The sequence below is a fragment of the Erpetoichthys calabaricus genome, chromosome 2 (assembly GCF_900747795.2).
Source record: "Erpetoichthys calabaricus chromosome 2, fErpCal1.3, whole genome shotgun sequence".
Classification (NCBI taxonomy): domain Eukaryota; kingdom Metazoa; phylum Chordata; class Cladistia; order Polypteriformes; family Polypteridae; genus Erpetoichthys; species Erpetoichthys calabaricus.
In genome coordinates this window covers 131,455,653-131,480,364 of record NC_041395.2, presented here as the reverse complement: position 1 = coordinate 131,480,364, position 24,712 = coordinate 131,455,653, and the positions used below count along the sequence as shown (strand labels likewise).

Genomic DNA, 24,712 nt, shown 5'->3' with positions numbered 1-24,712 from the left:
TAGTGAATGCCATGCCAGGATATATTGCCCAGCAGGTCCGGAGACACACATACAAAGATATGAAAGGACTCCTGGAAGTCCTGGAGCGTCAACTCGCGGTCCAACGAACCGGGGGGGTTGGAAAAGCCGGCTCGTGGGGCCCGACAGGAACGGGCCAACCACCCCGAGCCCACCCGTCGAGTGGCAGAAGCATCGATGAAGCTCAGAGAAAGACCAGGGCTGCCGTGCTGTTTCAAGTGTGGGGACCTCGGTCAACTTTTGCCAGCCTGTCTTCTCTACCAACAGGAGCCGATGGACTGCAGTTGGGCCACTACCGAGAGGTACTGTGCACTGTCAAACCCTCTGGCTATTCCTAATACGGGAGTGGTTTTGGTTAATGGTCATTCCGTACATGCCTTGTTTGATTCCGGCAGCAACATTACCATTGTCGCTCACCGTTATGTTCTACTGCAACAATGGCTGAATCAGTATGTGAGCGTGACTTGTGTACATGGGGAGACCAAGTCATACGGGTCCGCGAAATGTTATATTTCCTGGAAGGGTGGCCTGACTCAGTTATTGGTCGTGATGTTACCCGAGCTTCCCTTTCCAGTCATTTTAGGACACGACTGGTCATATAATAAAAGCGGTGGACAGAAAACCACTCCTGGGGCCAAATTGGGTCTTGTAATGGGTGGACGAGACGCCATCCCCGCGGCTCCCACGCCGTGCACTCAGGTAAACAATGGTGACGTCAGTAGCCAGGGGGAAGATTCTCTGGCATCGGACCCTGACCCGGAAGAGGATCCGGGGGAGGGCCCGAGCCGAGGAACCAATGGCGGCCCCGAACATACTGACCCTTTGGACACTATGAATCACCAGTTCAGATCTACTCTCACGTCATTTAAAAGAGAACAGTGGAATGATAATTCCCTGGAGTTTGCCAGGAATGCAATTGTTTCCATTGATGGCCAGTTGTCAGACAGTTCCTTGCCACCGGAGCCCTACTTTGTGTTAGAAAATGATCTGTTATATCGGGTCGCGAGTCACGAAGGCGGAGTGCGGAAGTTGTTGTTAGTACCGCGAACTTTCCGGCGGGAGGTTTGCGATCTAGCACACACCCACCTCCTGGGTGCCCATCTGGGGACCGAAAAAACGCTAGAGTGGATTAAACTGCGTTTCTATTGGCAGGGAATAAATGAGGAGGTCCGACGCTTCTGTCAGTCCTGCCCGGAGTGCCAGACCTGTCAGATTCCTTGGAGGGACCGTGCTCCTCTGTTTCCTATTCCCCTCGTTGACATTCCCTTTGAAAGGATCGGTATAGATCTTGTTGGACCCCTGGAGCCTTCGAACCGTGGCCAGAAATATATATTAGTCATGGTTGATTACACGACTCGGTATCCAGAGGCGGTGCCGTTGCGCTATGCCAATTCAAAAAATATCGCACGGGAATTGGTCAAACTTTCTTCTAGAGTGGGAATACCTAAAGAAGTCCTCATGGACCAAGGTACACCCTTTACTTCGGATACGTTCAGGGAGGTAGCCAAGTTGCTCCGTATTAAACATCTTAAAATGTCTGTCTACCACCTGCAAACCGACGGATTGGTAGAGCACTTTAATCAGACGCTTAAGCAGATGTTACGTAAGGTAGTCAGCGCGGACGGTAGAAACTGGGATGAGCTTTTACCTCTCGTGCTTTTTGCTTACCGGTAGGTGCCGCAAGCCTCCACGGGTTTCTCTCCTTTTGAGCTTCTATATGGGCGCCAACCCCGGGGACTTTTAGATATTTTAAAGGATGGCTGGGAAGCGGAGTTCTTCCCACCACTAATGTGTTGAAGTACATCGCGTAACTGCGTGATAGGATGAATAGAATTCGGCCTATTCTAAAAGAACATATGGTTCGTGCTCAAACAGCGCAAGCCCGGTGTTATAATTGGAATGCCGTCCTCAGGGAATTCCACACCGGGGGCCGCGTGATGGTGTTCGTACCCTCCTCCCATTCCAAATTGTTGGCCCATTGGTAAAGGAGCGAAAGGGGCTGGTCGACTATTTGGTGAAACAACCGAATTGTAGGCTGACCGAGAGGGTGTACCACGTGAACTTACTGAAGCCGTGGAGAGATCGGGAGGAGACTCCGCCCTCCGGTACAGCCCTCTCCCTTTTTGCAGAAAAATCAGCCCTTAACCTCGGTCCAGACCTAACACCTTCCCAACGCCAGGAGCTGGAACAAGCGATCCGGGCCGTCCCCGAAGTGGTTAGCGAGTCGCCTGGCTGTACTTCACTGATTGAGCACGACATCATTACCGAGCCTGGGGTGGTAGTCAAGGAGAGACCCTATCGCCTCCCCGAGGCAAAACGTATGGAGGTGGAGCTCGAAATCCAGCGGATGTTGGACATGGATATCATTGAGGAGAGTTATAGTCCCTGGTCCAGTCCTATCGTCCTCGTTTACAAACCAGATGGTTCCTGGAGATTCTGCAACGACTTTAGACGTCTGAACCAGGTCTCCAAATTCGATGCCTATCCCATGCCTAGGGTGGATGACCTACTTGAACGCTTGGGTAAGGCTCAATATCTGACTACACTTGACATGACCAAAGGGTACTGGCAAATTCCCTTAACGGCATCCGCAAAAGAGAAAACAGCATTTAGTACCCCTAGTGGACATTGGCAGTATAAGGTCCTCCCATTTGGACTGCACGGGGCTCCCGCGACCTTCCAACGTCTGGTAGACAGAGTGCTCCGGCCCCACCAGCCCTACTGTGCCGCCTACGTGGATGATGTAGTCATTTATTCCGGCACCTGGGAGGAACATATACTGCAGGTGTACGCCGTCCTCGCAATGCTAGCGAAGGCCGGTCTCCGCATCAATCCCCGCAAGTGTTTCTTCGACTTGAGGGAGGCCAAATATTTAGGCTACCTAGTGGGACGGGGACAGTTAAAGCCACAATGTTCCAAAATAAAAGACATCCTTGAATGGCCCCGTCTGAATACCAAGAAACAGGTGTAAGCCTTCTTGGGGTTAGCGGGGTATTACTGCCGGATTGTGCCCCGTTTTTCTGAGAGGGCAGCACCCTTGACAAATCTCACAAAGAAGGGGGCCCCTGCATATGTGGTATGGAACGATAAAGCGGAACAAGCATTCAGTGACCTAAAGAAGGCCCTGACATCAGCACCTATATTACACACTCCAGATTTCTCTCTGCCCTTTGTTCTCCAGACCGACGCTTCGGACACAGGCCTGGGTGCCGTGCTGAGCCAAAGCGTTGATGGTGCCGAAAACCCCGTAATATACCTAAGCCGGAAACTGTTGGACCGGGAGACTAGGTATGAGGCAGTGGAGAGGGAAGCCTTGGCCATTAAGTGGGCGGTGACTCATCTGCGGTACTATCTGCTGGGTCGCGACTTCAACCTAGTGACAGACCATGCTGCTCTCCAGTGGATGGCCCTACACAAGGAGTCGAACCCCCGAGTCACCAGGTGGTTTTTGGACCTGCAGCCATATAAGTTTACCGTCACTTATCGCCGGGGTCACCTGCAAGCCAATGCTGATACCCTCTCCCGGGTTCATGACCTCTCGGTTCGGTCCGCCCGACCCAATGGGTCTGGGCTGGGGGGTAGGGGGGGGGGGTCGTGTCACGCACGCGCAATTAGGGAGCCACGGAACGATCCAAAATGTGACGTGAAACCATATGTCAGAAGGGAATGGCAGGGTACTAACCTCTCTCTCTTTATCTCTGCAGAAAGAAGGACGCACCGCCGCCATGAATCTGCCCTGAATACGTGAATCCATAACAACACTTCCGCCTTCCCTCTGTCGCACCCCGATGACGTCAACAATCCCAGTATCCACCACGGTTCCTTCCCAGCAGTCCATTCTCCTATTTCCGGTCCCTCACAATAAATGTTCCCCTCTCCGCCATCATGGCGGCTATGTTATGAATGCCAATTCAGAAAATTTTTTGTTTGTAAAATTAATCCTTGTTACAGTATACGGGGCCGGAAACCCCAAACCTTTATGCGCTTTGAGTCATTCTTTTACACTGTGGAAAACATCATGAACAGTCACATGTGCATTTTACAGAGAGCCAGAAATTTCACACAGTACTGTATATATAGCATGTCATTCTCATTCCTGCTTAATCAAACTGAAAGTTGTGGTTGGACCAGAGCCAAAATACAGTACAATGTAATGTTATACAGTACTGTATTGATACTTTTAGTGTCTGTCTCATTCATTTTACATTTCCAACATCATTGTCAAATTTTGTTCTTTACTACATTTCTTTTTCCCAGTGAATGATCAATTTGGAATTCATGTGCCAGTTAAGGTTTTAGTTGTGTTTGCTCTAAAATTCTGGTCAGTATCAAGCATTACAATTAGTTTAATACTTTATATTGTACTATCATTGAATAGGTTAATAAAACTTCAAGTTAAAAACATGAGTTCTTTCTTATGACGTTTATTTATACACCAACACTTTCCCCTTTTTTTTCAACTCATTCTTTTCTCCCCACTTTTCCATTCCTCACAAATTTACAATTACTTATTTGGCTGATGCCTTTATCTAAGGCGACTTACAACATTTATGATACACTTGGTTACATTTCTTTTGGTTGTCCAATTGGAGCACAGGCAGGTCAAGTAACTTGCTCATGGTCACACAGTGTTAGTAGCAAGATCTGAACCTGCAACCTCAGGGTTATCTTCAGCATCAAATATTTCTGCTCTCATGGTGATTCAGGTCTGTCTGGTGCAGCACCATTTAATGTGTTTGAAATGGTAAAGTAAATTAATTACCAAATCAAGTGCCATCTTGTCCTGTGAGCTTTCAGTGCTCAGTTCTTTTCCCTTACAATCTGGTAACAGAACACTACTTTACAATGTGCAGGTACATTCAGTTATCCATTATTAAACCCCACTTTAGCCAATGCAGTGTTGCAAGGTGATACAGTTTATTCCACTAACACTGTATACAAAGCAGGAACCAACTCTGGACAAGTTCCATTTCATCACATGTCATTTGCTTGAAATGTATTTATCTCTTGAATTGCATTTTGAAGTGATACTTGGATCTGGCACTTTGTCCAATTGCAAGCACTTGATGAGGCGGTGCTTTCTTTAAATTTTTGGATGATGGGTTGCCACAATTGTTTTTACCAACCTTGATCTAACTTTTTTCACATTTATGTCTTCTCTTACAGAGTAGGCTTGCACTCACATCTACTGTCCATAAATCTACCCTCTTCTTACTTCAGCCTAAACTGTATTATTAATTCAATGGTTAAAACTTTTTCCTACTCTTAGTGGCTCACGATCTTATAGAATAAAATAGCCTAAAGTCCCTTGTGTTTTTATAATAACTCTAGGACCCAGTGGGTCCAAATGTCACAATAGTCTTTTAGGTGATAAAAACCAGTGTAAATCATTTTCTATTTTCTAAACAACTTAGTCCTGGACAGGGTCGCGGAGGGTGCTGGAGCCTATCCCAGCCAGTATAGGGCACAAGGCAGACACAAACCCTGGACAGGTGCAAAAAAATGTTCACATGCACCCAAATCACACATTAGAACCAATTTAGTATCACCAATGCACCTAACCTACATGTCTTTAAACTGTGGGAGGAAATCAGAGAACCAGAAGGAAACCCACACAGACACAGAGAGAACATGCAACCTCCGCGCTCCCCTGGTCTCCTTACTGTGAGGCAGCAGCACTACCACTGTACTACCATAACACCCACCTGCATAAATGATCCCTTTTAATGTGCAACCTAATAAGAAATGCTGATTTGTAACATTCATTAAATATGTTCTGCTAAATATTAAAAACTACATTTACCATTGCAAACCTTACCATTTTCTAATCCTGAGCAAGGTTGATAAATAATACATTTATGCAGTTTAGTTATATTTACAATTCTGTCTTGTGAACCTTTGATCTTATTATTTATTTCAGGCTTATCATCAACATAGCAAATATAATAAATTAATAAAGTTAATATTTTGGACCCAGGCTTTGGGAAAATAACAAATTAAGCAATGGAGTTAAAGGTGTGACATTCAATATATCCATATTGTAAAACACTGACAATAAATACTAATGAAAATTATATATTTAGCTAATGATCTATCAAAGACAACCAATACACAACTTTTTTTTTCCATTCAAGATGATATAATAGTATTCTCCATGTCCAATTTATGACAGTGCAGCACTAAGTCTAAACTGATAAGATAAATTCTTTTTAAAAAGTTAATTGCCCAGTGAAGGATTTGAGGATAGAATATTTATCAGGCTCAGAAATGCTCCTTCAGAGCAGTCAGTTTACATATTCATGTGATTTTTGCATTCTTCATTAAATCAGAGAGAGCTGCTGTCTGGGTTGCAAAATTTAAAATAAAGTGTACACTAAATGGTTACTGACCATCCCCAATGAAACATATACACACAGTATCTCTCCATCTTTTTGTATCTGATTTAATTATTTCTTCACCCAAGTTAGTGATTTTTGTACATAGCCAGACTACATTTTTGGTATTCACATCTTGGCAAGCTTCTTTCAGATGAGAGAGAGAAAGAAAAAATATTTATTACTAAATACACTGCCTGGCCAAAAAAAAAGTCGCCTCCTGGATTTAACTAAGCAAATAGGTACGAACCTCCTATTGGATAATTACTGCATGGGCGATTATCTTTCAGCTGGCAACAAGTTATTTAACCCCAACTGGTGCAATGAGTTGCTTCTCATTTCTTAAACAACCATGTCAAAAGACACATCTCGTGGTCGTGGAAAAGATGTTAGTTTGTTTGAGAAGGGTCAAATCATTGGCATGCATCAAGCAGAGAAAACATCTAACGAGATTGCAGAAACTACTAAAATTGGGTTAAGAACTGTCCAATGCATTAATAAAAACTGGAAGGATAGTGGAGGCCCACTGTCTTCGAGGAAGAAATGTGGCCGGAAAAAAATCCTGAATGATCATGATCGACGATCACTTAAACGTTTGGTGAAATAAAATCGAAGAAAAACAACAGTAGAACTCAGGTCTGTTGTTTTAATAGTGAAAGTAAGAGCATTTCCACACGCACAATGTGAAGGGAACTCAAGGGATTGGGACTGAACAGCTGTGTAGTCGTAAGAAAACCACTAATCAGTGAGGCCAACTGGAAAAAAAGGCTTCAATTTGCTAGGGAGCATAAAGATTGGACTCTGGAACAATGGAAGAAGGTCATGTGGTCTGATGAGTCCAGATTTACCCTGTTCCAGAGTGACGGGGGCATCAGGGTAAGAAGAGAGGCAGATGAAGTGATGCACTCATCATGCCTAGTGCACCATCATCAATGCAAGATCTTGGTGAAAAATTAATGCAACACTGGATGGAACTAAATCTTGTGACATTGCAGAAGCTTATCGAAACAATGCCACAGCAAATGTGTGCCGTAATCAAAGCTAAAGGCGGTCCAATGAAATATTAGAGTGTGTGACCTTTTTTTTTGGTGGTGACTTTTTTTTTGGCCAGGCAGTGTATAATTTAAATATGTAATCCATTCCTATCATTATTAAAATTATGTCATCATCACATACAGTATCTCCAAACATTCTGTGTGGAGTCATATGATTTGTTCTGTCATACAGAATCTTAAATGTTAGAGGAGCCCAATAAAGTCTTACAAATTTGCCCAATCTATTACAAGAAAATGTCCCCACAGCTTGACACAACTTTAATGAAGCAAAGCTTGGAAATATGTATAACTTACATCAACATCATCATTTATTTCTATAGTACATTTTCATACAAAGAATGTAGCTCAAAGTGCTTTACAACATGTCAAAGAAGTGATTACAAGAAAAGAGAAAAAATGAATTTAGACGAATAATAATAATGAATAAGTTACATAACATCGATATAAAATTAATAGAAATATAGAGTCCTTATATATAATATCATATTCTAAGTCTCCATAGACGAGTACAATGATAAGGTCAGATGGCCAGGAAGACAGAAAAAAAAACCAAACAAACAAAATCTGCAGGGGTTCCAAGGCCAAAACACTTCCCAGCCTCCACTGTGCATTTTACCTAACATAAATGTTCTTAAGTCATTTGCCATTGTTTCCAGGGTTTGTCCCAGAGGATTCTCTGCATTGGGTCTCATGGATAGCTGGGGCACCCACCTTCATTCAGGCATCTCAGGTTGCTGAACCGTGCCTCAATCAGGTGGTTGCCACCACAGACAAAAAAGCAAAATAAAACAGAGAAAAGTAGAGATTCGTAATGATTTCAAATTCCTAAGGAATATGATACTGGTAAGATCTGGTATTCCAGATTTCTGGTGTATAACAGCTAAAAGATGCCTAAGCACTTCTTTTATGCTTCGCTCATGGAATAATAAGCAGACCACTATTAGAAGATTTAACTTTGTAACTTGGAAAGTAGATTGACAGGCACTCCAAAATATAGAAAGGTGCAAGATTACTTAAAGCTTTAAATACCACTGTAAGTATTTACAATTCCTTTCTAAAGAACATGGGTAACCAATGTAACAATGCTAAAACTGGAGAAATGTGCTCAGATTCTTTTTCTGGTTAAGATTATTACAGTAATCTAGACTAAATATAAATGTGCAAATGAATTTCTCAGCATCTTGCAGTGTTTTAAAAGGTCTAATTTTTGCAACGTGAAAAAATGCAGTCCTAGTAATCTGGTTAATGTGCAATTTAAAGTTGGGTCAGAGTACATGATTACACCTAAATTCTTTTACCTGCCCCTTGACTTTTAAAGCTAAGGCATCACATTTTTCTTCTAATGCCCTCATTATATCCATATCCATATTGCTGACAACTAAGAATTCTGGAATTTCCTTATTTGGCTTGAGAAAGTTACTACTCGTCCATTCAGAAATACAAGTAAGACATTGATCATAGAGGTCATAGCATCAGGTGCATTAGGTACTTCAGATAAGTAAATCTGCATGCTATCTGCATAGCTGTGGTAGTTCACCTTGTGATTCGATATAATCTTGCCTAATGGAATCATGTCAATGGGACTTCTTGAAGTGTGGTCTAGCCTAACTTTGGTAGGCAAATTGGGGGAGGACTCTTAGAGGGGAGAGAAAGAAAACAAGTTACTTCTTATGTATTCATTTTTTTTTAACCTAACAACTGTAAGCGCCAAACTAATAATAGTCTCCTTAGCCATAATACCTGGCAACAATATGATAGCAAGGTTAAAATTTTTGTATGAAAAAACATGCTACCTTTACTTAAGGTTACAAAATGTTCTCACAATTTCAGAAGCAGTGACTCTGTGACCAAATAGTGAACTTTGTGAGATGGAATGTCAAAGGTCTTAATCATGATCTAAGGAGAAAAAATTTATTTTCTCGCAGGCCTAAATGCCAAGATAGGAGGACCAGTTTCGGTTGCAAAGGGATTGAATTGGCCAAATCTTTCACTCCAGCTATACAAAGAAAACTAAAGGTGTGGGAATCTTAATAATAAAACAATCTCATTTTCAGTATCACATACAGTACCTTATCCTGAAGAGCAATATGTTATGGTGATGGGTAATTTACTCAAATCTAAAATAATCTTGATAAATATCTGTGCACCTAATGTGGATGATAGAGATTTCATCCAAAGTGTATTTGCATCTGTCCCTAATATGAACATTCATAAAATTATAATGGCTAGAGACTTTAATTGTGTTTTTAATCCAGAATTGGATAGGTCTTCAACTACAGTGCCAATAGCATCTAATACTGCAAAATAATCACACAGTTTGCAATTGATTATAACTTATCAGACCCATGGAGATTTGAAAATCCAAATGCATATTCCTTCTTCTCATCATTGTGTCATAGTTACTCAGGAATTGATTATTTCTTTATTGATAATAACTTATTGCTCACTATCAAATCTTGTAAGTACAATTCTATTGTTATCTCCAAACAAACCACTCTGATCATGGAGCTTAAATGTCCTACACACTAATTTTGTATCTGGCGTCTTAATCCAATGTCATTAGCTAATGAGAACTATACAGAATTCATCTTGAAACGAATTGTTTTTTAGAGACAAATGCATCCTCAGAGGTCTTTGTAGGTACAGTGATCCCTCGCTATATCGCGCTTCGCTTTTCGCGGCTTCACTCTATCGCGAATTTTATATGTAAGCATATTTAAATATATATCGCGTATTTTTTGCTGGTTCGCGGATTTCTGCGGACAATGGGTCTTTTAATTTCTGGTACATGCTTCCTCAGTTGGTTTGCCCAGTTGATTTCATACAAGGGACGCTATTGGCAGATGGCTGAGAAGAAACCCAACTTACTTTTCTCTCTCTCTCTCTTGCGCTGACTTTCTCTGATCCTGACGTAGGGGGATTGAGCAGGGGGGCTGTTCGCACACCTAGACACACCCTAACCCTAAAAATGCTGAAAGATTATCTTCACGTTGCTACCTTCTGTGCAGCTGCTTCGTGAAGCGACATGCTGCACGGTGCTTCGCATACTTAAAAGCTTGAAGGGCACGTATTGATTTTTGCTTGTTTGTTTTTCTCTGTCTCTCTCTCTCTTTGTCTGCTCCTGACGGAGGGGGTGTGAGCTGCCGCCTTCAACAGCTTTGTGCCGCAGTGCTTCACATACTTAAAAGCCAAACAGCCCTATTGATTTGTTTGCTTTCCTCTCTCTTTCTGACATTCTGTGCTCCTGATGTGCACTCCTTTGAAGAGGAAGATATGTTTGCATTCTTTTAATTGTGAGACGGAACTGTCATCTCTGTCTTGTCATGGAGCACAGTTTAAACTTTTGAAAAAGAGACAAATGTTTGTTTGCAGTGTTTGAATAACGTTCCTGTCTCTCTACAACCTCCTGTATTTTTGCGCAAATCTGTGACCCAAGCATGACAATATAAAAATAACCATATAAACATATGGTTTCTACTTCACGGATTTTCTTATTTCGCGGGTGGCTCTGGAACGCAACCCCCGCGATGGAGGAGGGATTACTGTATACTCTGTCAAAAAAAGAAATGGAACAGCTTATCTTTAAATCATGACTCATTACTATGAACATGGAGAGAAGGCTTATAAGATCTTAACTCAACATATTCGTAAGCAGGATGTTCACAGTGCAATAACAGAAATTACCAACACAGACGGAGATAAAATCATTGACCATAAAAACATAACCCACACATTTAGAGAGTATTATACGTTCTTATATTCTAGAAGAATAAAGAAGATAAGGCACAATCTAATGGGTTTTCTGATGCTTTACAAATTCCACAGCTAGATATTCTTACTGCAAAGGAACTGGACAAACCTCTGATATTCTCAGAATTACTGGATGCTATAAACTCACTCCAAAGTGGGAAAGCAGCAGGCCCTGATGGCTACCCAGTGGAATTATATAAAAAAATTCAAATAAATTAGCTCCTCTATTATTAGCAATGTTTGTAAAAGCTAGAGACAACAAAATTCTACCTCATACTTTTCGGCAAGCATTAATCACTATCTTTCCACAGGAAAATGAGGAAGTATTACAATGTGCATCATACAGACGTATTTCACATCTGAATAATGATGTAAAAATACTCTGCAAAGTTCTAGCTAGAAGGACTGAAATAGTGCTTCCTTCTGTAATATCGCAAAACCAAACCGGACTTATTAAAGTGAGACAGTTAGCTTCTAACCTTTGATGTTTGTTTAATGTAATATACTCTCCTATAAAAATCAAACACACCAGAGATCTTATTATCTGTGGACACAGAAAAAGCATTTGATATGGTTGAAAGGGACTATCTATTTACCACACTGCACAAATTTGGGTTTGGCCCGAACATATGTTCATTAATAAAACTACTTTATACCAGTTCAGAAGCTATAGTTTGTATTAAAAACATTATTTCAAACTACTTCAAACTAGAACATGGTACCTGACAAGGATGCCCCCTATCACCATTGCTTTTTGTAATCGCCATCAAGCCTTTGGCCGTTCACTTTCGAAATGCATCAGAAATAAATGGGGTTACCAGAGGACTTGAACAGAAAGTATCACTATATACAGATGATATGGTACTGTATATATCGGACCCACAAACTTCTTTACCAATAGTCCTTAATGTGCTAGCAGAATTTCAAAACATATCTGGACTCAAAATGAATGTGAATAAAAGTGTGCTTTGTCCAGTGAGCTCACTAGCACACAATATTAGACTGGACATCTACCCATTTATTTTAGCAAATCAGTATAAACACCTACGTGTAAACATCACATTTAACTATAAAGATTTTATCAACAAAATTGATAAAATTTTGTTGTCAGCATGGAGAAAATTAAACAAGATGTGAACAGATAGTCTACCCTCCATCTCACTTTAGCAAGTAAAATCAATGCTGTCAAGATGAACATCCTTCTCTGGTCTGGACTACAACAGAAATAAAATCATTCTCTCAGTGGGGGTTGAATTCTGGTTTGTTAGGTTTGACTTCATTGTATGTAACATTGCTTCCTTTGTTATATAAGTTACACTTGATCATATGGAATGTATTTTCTTCAAATAAAATCTACAGTAAACAAAAAAAGGAAGCATGTCGATTTAAAAAACCAGTGGACCCAGAATAAATCCTTGTGGTACACAATATATAATATCATTCTGTATAAACCATTATGGACATCCCCAATCACCACAACTAAAAAAAATGCCTATTTGTTAAATACAACTGAAACCACAAGACACCACCAAGGAGACCATCCCATTCACTAAGCCAATTTTTTAGAATACTGTGGTCTATGGTGTCAAATTCTGTGCTAAGGTCTAATAGCAGCAATACTTGGCTTGTGTCCTCATTAACCTGCAAGTCATTTACTACTTTATCTAGTGCAGTTTCTGTACTATAATTTGTTCACCTGACTGAAACTTATCAAAGATAGAATGTTTGTTCATTAGTCATTTAACCTCTGAAAAAATGCTTTTCTAGAGTTTTACTTAAGGAAAGCTAATTAGAAATATGTCAAAAGTTGTCAAAGACAGAGGAGTCTAGCTTATGTCTTGAACAGGGGTTTAACAACTGCAGTCTAATGATGAGTATAGTTAACTCATCAAGTATTACATCAGAGAGGTCTTTCAAAAAGACAGTTTTGATTAGGTCAAAGACATAAGTGGAGAGTTTAAATTAAAAAATTATTCCACAACGCTCAAGTAGACCAATTTTAGTAAAGGAATTTAATTTGCTAAAACGAGAATGCCGGGGGCTCAACAGAAAAACCTTTAAGGGATATAGTATATTACACCTAATATAATTTATTTTGTGTTTAGAAAATACATCAAAAGCCTCACAGGTTTTGCTAGAAATTTCCAGGAGACATTACATTGAATGAGCTGTATTTAAAAGATGAAAAACACTTGGATTTCTAGCATTAACATGTATAATATAAATGCTAGGGCATCTGTTACTCCTTTCTAAAATGATATATCATTTCAAATTCTGTATAAAATGATATAGCTTTATACTGTATATAATAATAATAATAATAATAATAATAATAATAATAATATTTTATTTATATGGCACCTTTCCCATTTACAAGGGGCTTATACAGTTGTGACCAAAGCAACATAAAATAGGAACATATATTTTGTGTGGACTCAGCTTCTAATGGTGTGTGTCTTCCAATCACTCATTTTCTAATTCATCTTTATCAATTAACAACCCATACTCTCTAAAACGTAAAAGATACACATGCCAAACAAGTAAATGTCACTGAAATAACATTTCCAATCAATGCCATTAACATTATCTGAACTTGGAATGACTAATGTTGAAAATGAAATCAATGTGCCATAATCCAGAACAATAAGATATTAAAGTACCAGAAGAAAAACCAGGGGGACACAATATACTAAAATCAACACTGTGGAGCAAAAACAGTAACAGAGTAAATAACTGCATCATCATGCCACTCTGTTTTTTATCAAATGTTTATTAAAACAGACAACAACAAACAACAGTAAAGAAGCAAATGTCATAAATAGTTATAAAACACAAATTTAAAAAAATGCATTTACATGTTATTGGATATGGCCTTCAGATGGCTTTGATGTTATTTTGTGTTGTTATTTCAGTCCACAGGTAAATACATTTTCCTCACATTTGTAGCACTTTTTTAATATCTCCCAAGTGTGTTGCTTTCTACTTGCTATGATTAATTGTAGAGTATCTCTTACTCAGATGATAAGTAACACAGGAATGCTTGACTGATTTTTCCATACAAGAAGGAATCTCAAATGACCAGTAGTCTCTGGAGAATAAATGTTTAGATGATAGCAAAGATGATAAAGGAAATATGTGCCTGACAACATTATAAAAGCACTTTAGGGGAATTTCATACAGAGTAAGAGACATATTGTACATTTTTAAAATGATAGCTGTGACACTAGTCCTGCTTGCAGTCTTTGTAAAAGCTGAAGATACTATTTGCAAAATGCTGCAAACCCAACCAGATGAACCTCTCTTTGCAAAAGATGGTGACATCATAATTGGAGGAATTTTTTCTTTTCATAACAGCATAGCAGATGAGAAACCTATGTTTAAGGAAATGCCTGGGCTCTACAAATGTAAAGAGTAAGTGTCAATTCCAGTACTCATTAGAACTTTAAATAATTACCAAAAGAACATTTTTTATAATTCAGGTATTTATATTATAGCACAATTGACTTTATTTCTTAATGTTAAAATGTAAAGAGATTTTCTAGTAAAACTAGGTTTATGCATTTAACTGTCATATGCATCTCATACTTGAGCATTCGATTAAAGCAACAGTTTATGTGGATATATTTTAGTACCATTGTAATTTCTCAAGCTCAGATAAAAACATCCATGCACTTATAGTACATACTGTGCTATGGTGTTAACAGTTTTCAATGATGTGCAGCTTTTTCTGTAAGTCAGTGTTGTGTAGGTATATAAACAATTTTAATGTTCTATTTCTATGCATTTTGTGTTGGGATGGTTTGAGAATCCATAAATTCTAAGTATACCTTTTCTGTTTCATTCACAGTTTTAATATTAAAGAATTTCTCTTTGCCAAAACAATGGCTTTTGCTGCTGAAGAAATTAACAACAATTCAAATATTCTTCCTGGAATTTCTATGGGTTATAAAATATATGATGACTGCAGTTCAGTTCCTTTAGCAATGAAAGCAGCATTGGCTTTAGTAAATGGCCTAGAAAAATCAGTAACCAATTTTTCATGCACTAAACCTTCAAACATTTATGCAATTATAGGAATGTCTGATTCAACGCCAACCATAGCAGTCACAACATCTATTAGATCGTACCATATACCAGTGGTAAGTCATGCATGATATATACATTTATACAGTTATTTATAGTTATACTAGCTGATCAGTCCAGCTTTCTGTAGAAATGTTTTTAAATGTATATTAGATGAGGAAAATAAATAAAATGCATTTCTGACACATATGTCCTCCTCAGCATGGAAGAAATAAATGTATCTTTTAGTATTATTTAACTTCTAGTTGAATTAAAAGTAAATTTAGAGAAATGCAAACAACAATTCATAGAACAGTAATAATTATCTCAATAGTTAAGTAGTAATAGACACTGCTGAGAAACAAATGAGGGTCAAGTGGCACACATACCCTCCCACTCCCTAAGCAGCAATCCTGGCAGATCCCCAAAAAGTGTCTGCTGTCACTCCAGCTGTCTCAAAATACTTTTGTTACTCCAGCCCAAGCACTAATCATGTCACAAATTGGTCATTTGCTTCCTTATTATTTGCCCTAGGAAAAAATGTAATATGCATTTTTCTGTTCATCATAAAAGAAGGAACGGATTTATGATACAATTAACTTTGAGCGGCAAAAGTAACACTCCTAAATATTTTTAAATTCCCAATAAGTATAGTGATCAACACAATCACCTGAAATTGCCATTGTTTTGTTACGCAATTGTTTCAAATTTTTTCGAAGCAAAAATCTTGTCAATATCTTGTTGTGTTCTGGAGATACTGAGATTAATTGGCACAAAGGTCCAGCAAAAATAGCAACTTTTAGTAAGATTGTCTCAGTTTTTAGTTATTTTCTATATATTTCTATATATATATATGGTATATAATATAAAATAAGACAAATTCTAAATAAATAAAGTGACATTCCTTCTGAGCAATGTCAATAAGGCACACTATTGTCTTCAGCTGATAATGGTAACTTTTAGGGAGGTTGTCTCAGCTTTATTTTTTTCTAGAGGTTAATACATAGAAAACCTCAGATTGTTCTAACTGCTTTATAAGTTTTTTAGAAATAGGTACATTGATTTACATATCAAACTCTAACTGAAAGACAGACAGAAATTCAATTGAATATGTATAGATATAGTATAGTTATATGAGTAAAGTATATTCATTTTAATAATGGCATTACCAAATAGTATGTGTAATATTCCAAAAAAACTTAAAACAATTAATAAAATTAATCCAATTCTTTTCAACTGTATTTTAAATAATACACATTGTATTCATATTCTGCCATTTGGGTCAGTCTTCTGAAATTACCTGGGTATTGTATTAGAATCCAATCATCAATCTTTGTATAATTATATGTTACACATTCTATAACATTGGTTTTACTGACAAAAATTATATCAGCCTTTTAATATTTTCTCTTAACCTCTTTGACCTAATTTTGACCAGATAAGTTACTATTCCACATGTGCATGTCTCAGCAAGAAACTGGACTTTCCAACTTTCTTCAGAACTATCCCAAGTGACTATCACCAAAGCAAAGCCCTGGCACAGCTTGTAAAGCACTTTGGATGGACTTGGCTTGGAGCATTAAGCAGTGACAATGACTATGGCAATGCTGGAATAGCAGCATTCATAGAAGCTGTTCAGAAAGAAGGCTTGTGTGTGGAATACGCTCATTCAATTTATAGAAACAGCCCAAGAGAAAAAGTCCTTACTCTTGTGGATATTATGAAAAGGGCTTCCTCCAAAGTAATTGTTGTTTTTGCCACATTCTCAGATTTAGAAGATCTGATAAAAGAGCTTTTTCTTCAGAATGTCACCAGCCTTCAGTGGATAGGAAGTGAAGGTTGGATTTCAAGTGAGTACCTGGCAACAAAGGAGAATTACAGTGTTCTTAAGGGAGCACTTGGACTTGCAATCAGTAATGTCATAATACCATCATTGCCAGATTATTTGAACGATATACGTCCATCTGAAATTCCTAAGAGTATTGATTTAAACATGTCTTGGGTAAGTGCCTTTAATTGCAGCTTAGAAACTGAAGTCTTGCGCAATATCTCATGTATAGAAGCACCAAGACAGATAAGCAACCAATACACTGATGTTCCTGAAGTCAGAATTGCCAACAATGTATACAAAGCAGTCTATGCAATTGCACACTCTCTGCATAGTCTCTTTGAATGCCAGTGTAATTTAACAAATGATACATGCAGTGATAAAAGCAAAGTTGAACCTTGGCAGGTAAGAGAGTTTGGTTAAAATGACTTAACATTTGTAACTAATTAAAACACATGTGTTAAAGTACATTTTTTTATTCTTTGCAAGGTGTTGGAAAAATTGAAAAAAGTTAATTATACCACAAGTTATGGAGAGAATGTGTACTTTGATGAAAATGGAGATCCAGTAGCAAAATATGATCTTATAAACTGGCAGATGAGTGAGAAAGGGACTATAAAATTTGTCAATGTTGGTCTCTATGATTCCTCCTTACTAGCGGGAAAGCAGTTCTCCATGAATAATGTTAGCATCATGTGGAGAGATGGGTATAACAAGGTTGGGTAAAAATATATTTTTGCAGTCTTTTTACAGAACTTTTTGTTATTTTTACCATAAATTTATTTTTATATAAAAAATACTTGGTTTATCTAATGTGTGTTTTTGCACAATATGACATCATTGTGATACTAGTGATTTCTAATGCTTTGACATGTCCATATTGTTTTCTAAATGCTGTAATTGTTTTCATTGTGTAGGTGCCTAAATCTGTCTGCAGTGAGAGCTGTCAGCCAGGCACACGTAAGGCTGTGCGAAAGGGTAAACCTATATGTTGCTTTGACTGCCTAATATGCGGTGAAGGAGAAATCAGCAACACGACAGGTACAGACTATTGTGACTTTGTATGACAACTAAGTAACTTTATTACAATGTAATGACTATGAACTGAAAGTCGTCTATTGGCTTTATAAAATTTTGAGGGTCTTATGTAGATACCTCAAAAGTTTATGAACTGACAAATGGCTTCTTTACAGTTTCCATAGACAATTCTGTATAAGTACATTTTTCTTTATTTGCTGGAATATGCTATAAATGCAAAAGGCTGCAGTATTAGGAAGCTTTAACTTTGCATTATACTGGCATCACTTCATGGCAACCCTCTTACAGTTTACATACAGCAAAGGCAACTTTTAGCTTCCTTAAGAATTGTAATGCTAGCAAACATAAGATCTTTGCCTTATAAAACAACAAGCATAAATTTTAACTGCCCAGACTGAATAGGAACATTGGTTTTGATGTATATGATTCTCCGAATTTAAAATTTAAAATGTCATAATTTTACAAACTATAATGCTCAGACCACAATATATTTTTTATTTTTATGTATGTATTTCTTTCCAAACTTATGAATGTAATATAAGGGCAGAATGGACAAAGTGACAATGAGGAATGCAGACCCTTTTCCCAAAGGTGCATCATTTTTCTGTGAGATAACATTTTAGAAATACAAGACAAAATGTGATCATATGAAAAGGCAGATTGACTGAAATATTAGAGTGACTGTAATTTGAACTGAGGTATGAAACACTTATGTTGGTAATGAAACACTTCATTTTTCAATGCTACTTACATCTAAAATAAGTATTTCAAAAACAGGGAATGCAATTCCGTCTCTAATGCATGTTACAATGATTTTCATATCTGAATGTAGAAAAAAAATATTTTTATCTTTTCCTCTAAAGCTAGAGTCCTAGGATTTCCTGATTATTTTCACAAAAAAATAAGTGCTGATTTTAATACAAAAGGTAAAAAGCCACATCAAGGAAACATATTCTGTGCAAATATCTGGAGGACCAAAAGAAGTATCATTAGATATGAGCTCATCTTACACCATTATCTAAAAAAGAAAACCATGTAATACTATTTAAAGATATACATAATTTTGAAATGTGGTTATGAAATTATTATACAATGCAGGACAAAGGCAACTACTATAAAGGTGTGGTGGGACTATGCCACTAATTGGTTCTCCCTTATTGTGGCGCATGTGCTGTTTGTGCTATTTTAATTTTTTGCATGATTTTTATGAAACATTTAACTGATTAGTAGCATATATGGTATCATTGCCAGTCGCATAAGAATGTACATTTTGGTTTGTTAAAATGTTCAGTCTTACCTGTATATTGGTAAATATTCTAAGTTTCTTGCCCAATGCAAACAGCTGGAATCATTTTTGTCAAATAAGGAGGATCAAAATATTTCTTAAAGGCTTGGCATAACAGAAAAGAATAGTTTCTGACACTTCTACCAAATTAATCTATAATTGCTTAGGGTTATAACAAATTAACAAGTGACACTTTATTTTTAAATCAGTTTTTCAATGTCATTAAAAGGGTAAAACAAGACCAGGAGTAAATGCATAATTATTCAGTATATCAAAACAAAACAACAAGTTAAGAATACTTTTGTTAGTTGATAGCATGAAGAAATACAATGAAGCATCATTTCCTTATTACACACAGACATCAGAGAATATTTTACCTATAAAGTACAATAAATATTTTTAGTTATTGTGGTTTACTATTCTAATTGTCTTTGATCACCACTAACGGCTATTGCCTCTTTCTTCAAACACTGGCATAATTTTGTATTTAAATGATCTCACATACATTGTATGGAAAATTCACACACCAGGCCACAAACTACACAACAGACTCATTTTGAGAATGACACAGTGATTATGCGGCAAGGTGAGAGCAACTGCTTTTGGTAAATTAATAGTTTCTGCTCCATATTAAAGAAAAATTAAGCTTTCTGCTCTTTTCAGTTGAAGGCAGAAAGTATTTGTGTTCTTGTTTTATGTACCCAAATGTTGCCCAAATTCACACATTATTATACTCATAAACCCAGTTTCTACTTACTATATAATAATTTATTGTCAGGTAAATTTCCAGCCTGTAAGTGAATATGTAATTGTGCATTTGTATGATCTGTATTAGACTGGCATAGAATAAGGGATACCGATACTGCATATTGCTGTCATTCACTACTATGTAAGAAAACCTTAACAAAGGCTTTGTTTGTGTTATTTAGCAATAAGTAACTAACTGGTTCAATAAAGCCATTAGGCTTGCACTTTTTACTGTAGCTTTAGTTATGACTCAGTAATATTCTGCCAGAAAAAAATCAGTTCTGGAAAAGGAAATATTAATTCCCTGGTAGTCCTTTTAACTACTCTAACTACTGTAGTGCATATATGTGTAACTATATATACTCTCTCTATATATATATATTGATAATAATATACATGCTACATTTTATCTTTCAGATTCAATATTTTGTCTGAAGTGTCAACTGGAATATAAATCCAATGAACAAAGAGACCAGTGCATTCTAAAGGATATTGAATTTTTAACATTTGGAGAAATCATGGGAATATTATTGGTCATATTATCAATTTTAGGGACTATGGTAACATTAACTGTTGCTACTGTGTTTTTTAAATATAGACAGACTCCAGTCGTGAAAGCAAATAATTCTGAGCTGAGCTTCCTCCTACTTTTCTCTTTGACTTTTTGTTTTCTTTGTTCTCTCACTTTTATTGGTGAACCCTCTGATTGGTCGTGTATGTTACGACATACAGCTTTTGGCATCACATTTGTTCTTTGCATCTCTTGCATTCTAGGGAAAACACTGGTTGTACTGATGGCATTTAGAGCTACACTCCCTGGCAACAACATCATGAAACTTTTTGGTCCCAGACAACAACGTTTTAGCGTGTTTTCTTTAACAGCAATTCAAATCTTGATTTGTGCCTTATGGTTAATGCTATCACCACCCTTTCCTATAAAAAACATGCAGCACTACAATGACAAGATCATTCTTGAATGTGACTTAGGTTCCGCAGTGACTTTTTATAGTGTTTTGGGATATATTGGCCTTCTGTCTATCATGTGCTTTATTCTGGCCTTTTTGGCTCGAAAATTGCCGGATAATTTTAATGAAGCTAAATTTATCACATTCAGCATGTTAATATTTTGTTCAGTGTGGCTTGCATTCATTCCTGCTTACATCAGCTCACCAGGTAAATATACTGTGGCTGTGGAAATTTTTGCTATTTTAGCTTCCAGCTTTGGTTTGCTTTTCTGTATTTTTGCCCCAAAATGCTACATTATATTGTTAAAACCAGAAAAAAATACAAAAAAAGTTTTGTTGGGGAAAAATCAACCAAAGGCATGTTGAATTCCAATTTATTTTAACTGCATTTCAGTTTGTTATTATTCTCTTAGTGAACCAAGGGTAAATTTAAGTTCCCCTAACATTGAACTCATCAATAATTTTTATAGCTAATTAAGCAGCAATAAAATGCAATTTGCAAGAGTTTTTGGTGTGTTTTAAAATATGTATGAAACTTGTATTGTTTTGTGTATTTTATTTTGTCTTAGACCATATGAAGATGCTAGGATATTTTATAAACAAGAGTATTTGGATACCTTTTTGGGACTGGCCCAGTTTTTCAGTTTTCATGCAGCAGAAATCAGAAATATTATACATAAAAATATATAAAAGATACATAAAAGTTAAATATATAAGTTCTGAATACACATTGGAAGGACTGAATACACAATGGAAGGTCTGAAAATCGGAAGTACACCTTATGAGAGGGATTTAGGAGTCGTAGTGGTCTCGACACTATCAACTGCCAGTGTTCGGAAGCCATTAAGAAGGCAAACAGAATATTAGGTTATATAGCACGATCTGTGGAGTACAAGCCCAAGGAGGTTCTGCTCAACCTGTATAATGCACTGGTGAGGCCTCATCTGGAGTGCTGTGTCCAGTTTTGGTCTCCAGGCTACAAAAAGGACATAGCAGCACTGGAAAAATTCCAGAGAAGAGCAACTAGGCTGATTCCAGGGCTACAGGGGATGAATTATGACGAGAGATTTAAACACCTGAGCCTTTTCAGTTTAAGCAAAAGAAGATTAAGAGGAGTAGTGACTGAAGTGTTTAAAATTATGAACTGATTTAGTACAGTGGATCAAGACTGTACTGTAAGCATATTTTAAAATGTGTTAAAAAATACTGGGACACAGTTGGAAACTTGTTTTCGGTACATTTCACACAAACATTAGCACATTTTTCATTACCCAGACAGCCATAGACACATGGAATAAGCTACCAAGTAGTGTGGTAGACAATAGGACTTTATGGACTTTCAAATCTAGACTGGTATTTTAGAAGAATTAAGTGGATAGGACTGGCACAATTTGTTAGGCTGAATGGCCTGTTCACTGCTCTACTGTTCGTTACACTACTATTGCTACTGTAATGTTAGAAGGCAAGCTGTAGGCTTAACTCAAATGGACTAGGAAATTATACTTTTTCTAGAGGTAAACTAAGGAAGGAATCATTAAGAAAGGCTTGAGTCAAAATACTTAAAAAACAAGAAGAAATTGATTGTCAAAATATAAACGAATAAATAAAGTAGGAAACAAAACTTGAAGTTGAAAATTTAAAGCTGAAGTGGTTTCTTACACTGTATTAATATCTTCTGCCTATCTATACTCCAAAATCATTAGTTTTTATGAAGTGAATTTAAAGCTTGGACACTGAGAATAGGGTTTAGACATCTTAAACAGAAGTAATGTGAAGATGTCATGCATTGCACCACAAATGACCATGTAACAAGTAGTGGATGTCATTATTAACAACACTATGGCTTTAAATATGATATGAGAGTTCTAAAATGGTGGTGCCCACCAAAAAAATAAAAAAAAAACAGAAACAAAACAAAAAGGTGAGCTACCCACTTCAATACAATAACAATTCAATTAAATACATTCAAAAAACACTATACATGCAATATATAAATTACTAAAATAAGGTTATGACACATACTTGTATAAAAAAAACAGCCAGGACTGACATAATATAGGCAGTTTTATTGTGTGTGCGTCACCTTGGTCAAGATACACAGAAGCATGTTTTGTTGAACATCTCGTATGGGGGAAATTCAGAGCAAGATAGACAAACTGATAGCAAAGACAAAAGTCAAATAAAAGGCAGAGATCAAATTAATGAGAAATTCAGAATAAAGTGATTGTCAAGCCAGAAACACAAAACTAGAAAGAAAAGCTAGAATTACATCAGAAAGTTCATAATATTAACTTGTTTGGTGAAAACCCTGGATGCTGGGCTATAAGCCACCATCTTTTATAGGATGGGTATGGCAACTGTAAACAATATGCCCATGACTACAAAAAGATTCTCAACAAATGGCAGTGACCACACAAAAAAAGGGCACAAAATGGCATTGCAAGAATAATGATAAAACATATAAACAACAAAAACAAATGTAAGAATTCCAAAATTAAACGGACTGGATCCAAGGATGCCAAAAAACATATTCACGATGCATTTCAGAAATGTATCAAGCAACAGGATAATATCAACACTAAGTAAGGAAAAAACTTTTAACACTAGAATTACCAGAGCCTAAAGTGTTTATTCTGTGTAAACACATTGTTAAAACAGAAACTTTTTCATATTTTGGTAATAAATGTTACAAAATGTAGGCATAAACTATAAAATGTGTGAAGCCTGAAGCCCAAAGATTAAATAAACACTTTCACAAAAGGTTTAAGAATATGACAGCTTCCGTGGCGTAATGCTAAGGTCTGCTGACTCGGGGGCCAGTCGTGGATAGTTGACACAGACTGCTCAGCCAATCAGAGCGCAGCAAGCCTACTATGCCTCATAGACCTGAGTTTCAATTCCCCGCTGGGGAGAAAGTGTTTTTTTTTTTCTTTTTAACCTCAAACGGACATAAAATTTATAAATTGTTATGCACTGTCACTCAATCAGATGAGTGTATTCTAATGTGGGATGCTCCCTTTAAAATATTTTTTAACAATTCAGACTGCAATTAATATGAACAAGTGTCCTTATAACTTATTTTTAAGATGCATAACACACACACAGACAGACAGACAAGTCACTATATATATAAATAAACAGGGAAGGCACTGTATAATAGATATATAAAAAACAGCTAAGGGGATAGATATATAGATAGGAAAGAAAGGCACTATATGATAGGCAGACAGGGAAGCTGCAATATAATAATAAAATTACTGTTATTACTATATAGATAGATAAGGAGTTCACTGTATAAAAGACCTTGAACCTTTTTTGAAAGTGTTTATTTGATCTTTGGCCTTCAGGCTTCACACATTTTATAGTTTATGCCTACATTTTGTAACATTTATTACTAAAATATGAAAAAGTTTCTGTTTTAACAATGTGTTTACACAGATTACTGTAGAAATGGAACACACATGAAATGCGTGTGTTCCAAATAACGATTTATTATTTCCACTCTAAAACTCCACTTTACTCCCAGATAATCAATCAAGGCATGAGCTGGGTGAAGTTTGTGCACATTCTAAGTTGGTGGGGGGATGGAA

General features: G+C 37.1%; 1 protein-coding gene across 1 annotated transcript; it reads left to right on the top strand.

Annotated features, from left to right (window-relative positions):
• The first annotated feature begins 567 nt into the window (after positions 1–567).
• On the top strand, positions 568–21,488 carry LOC127526625 (vomeronasal type-2 receptor 1-like). The gene is made up of 7 exons (XM_051922537.1): positions 568–1,452; positions 1,931–2,580; positions 15,045–15,336; positions 16,698–17,492; positions 17,577–17,804; positions 18,005–18,128; positions 20,575–21,488. The coding sequence occupies exons 1-7, from the start codon at positions 568–570 to the stop codon at positions 21,486–21,488; spliced, it is 3,888 nt and encodes a 1,295-aa protein (XP_051778497.1).
• The last annotated feature ends 3,224 nt before the right edge of the window (positions 21,489–24,712 follow it).